At 70.9% G+C, this 1,171-nt stretch overlaps 1 protein-coding gene across 3 annotated transcripts in view; it reads right to left on the bottom strand.

Moving 5' to 3' along the window:
* Positions 1-39: 39 nt before the first annotated feature.
* Positions 40-1,171, bottom strand: part of MRI1 (methylthioribose-1-phosphate isomerase 1) — a 3,275-nt gene continuing 2,143 nt past the window's right edge. For all 3 annotated transcript variants that reach the window (XM_026057255.1, XM_026057254.1, XM_026057253.1), the window contains 2 exons: positions 943-1,167; positions 40-204 (listed from right to left, as the gene is read on the bottom strand). In XM_026057255.1, the coding sequence (XP_025913040.1) occupies positions 74-204; positions 943-1,167 (356 nt within the window). In that variant the 3' untranslated portion in view covers positions 40-73. The remainder of the gene's footprint in view (positions 205-942; positions 1,168-1,171) is intronic.

Here is a 1,171-nt window from a genome sequence, read left to right on the forward strand (position 1 = left end):
TAACCTCCCCTCCCCCCCCCAATTAAATGCAGCTCCCGCTCCGTGCCGCCGTGAAGGGCTTTATTGACCCCGCTCAATCCCCCCGGGCCGCGGCCAGGGCCTGGCGCAGCTCCCCGGGGGCGTAAACCCCCGTCTCAGTGATGATGCCGCCTGTGATGAGCTCATGGGGGGTGACGTCGAAGGCTGGGTTCCAGACGTCGATGCCTGGGGGACGGGGACAGCGGGGTCAGCCCGGCCCTGCCGGATGCCCCCGGCCCCTGTGGGACACTGCAAGCCCAGGGGGACGGCAGCGGGGACATGCTGGGCCTAAGGGACACCCCCACCCCAGCCACATCCAGCAGCCCCCTGGGGGGGACGGGGATGGGGACATGCCAGCCCCAAGGGACACCCCCATCCTAGCCAGATCCAGCAGCCCCCCAGGGGGACGGGGATGGGGACATGCCAGCCCCAAGGGACACCCCTGCCCCATGTGGGACACCACAACCCCAGCCACATCCAGCAGCACCCTGTGGGGACAGGGACATGCCASCCCTAAGGGACACTCCAGCCCCATATGGGACACCCCCATCCTAGCCAGATCCAGCAGCCCCCCAGGAAGATAGGGACAGGGACATGCCAGCCCTAAGGGACACCCCCACTCCAGCCAGATCTAGCAGCACCCTGTGGGGACAGGGACATGCCAGCCCTGTGGGACCCCCCCCACACACACCCCACCCCCCCCAGGCCCATGAGCACCCCAGGGGGTGACAGGGACAGCAGGGTCACCCCAGCCCTATGGGTCCCCCCACCTCGGACCTGGCACTGCCACGGGGGGCAGGTCCCTTGTGGGGGGGGGATGACCAGTCCCAGGGTGACAGGGAACAGTGGGGGCACCGCAGCCCTGCAGGACCCCCCACCCCAATCTGCGGGGGACCCAGGCCAGGGGGGGTGGGGGGGGCCCACCTGGGGCAGCCACGCGGACGCCCTGGAAGTCCGTCAGCTCCCCGCCGGGACGCTCCTCGATGGGGATGTGGGCGCCGGTGGGCAGCGCCGGGTCGCAGGAGGCGCTGGGGGCCGCCACGTAGAAGGGGACGCCGTGGTGCCGGGCCGCCACCGCCAGCTGGTAGGTGCCGATTTTGTTGGCCGTGTCGCCGTTGGCGGCCACCCGGTCGGCTCCCACCACGACGGCTGG

Source organism: Apteryx rowi, unplaced genomic scaffold (assembly GCF_003343035.1).
Source record: "Apteryx rowi isolate R43461 unplaced genomic scaffold, aptRow1 scaffold_1379, whole genome shotgun sequence".
NCBI lineage: Eukaryota > Metazoa > Chordata > Aves > Apterygiformes > Apterygidae > Apteryx > Apteryx rowi.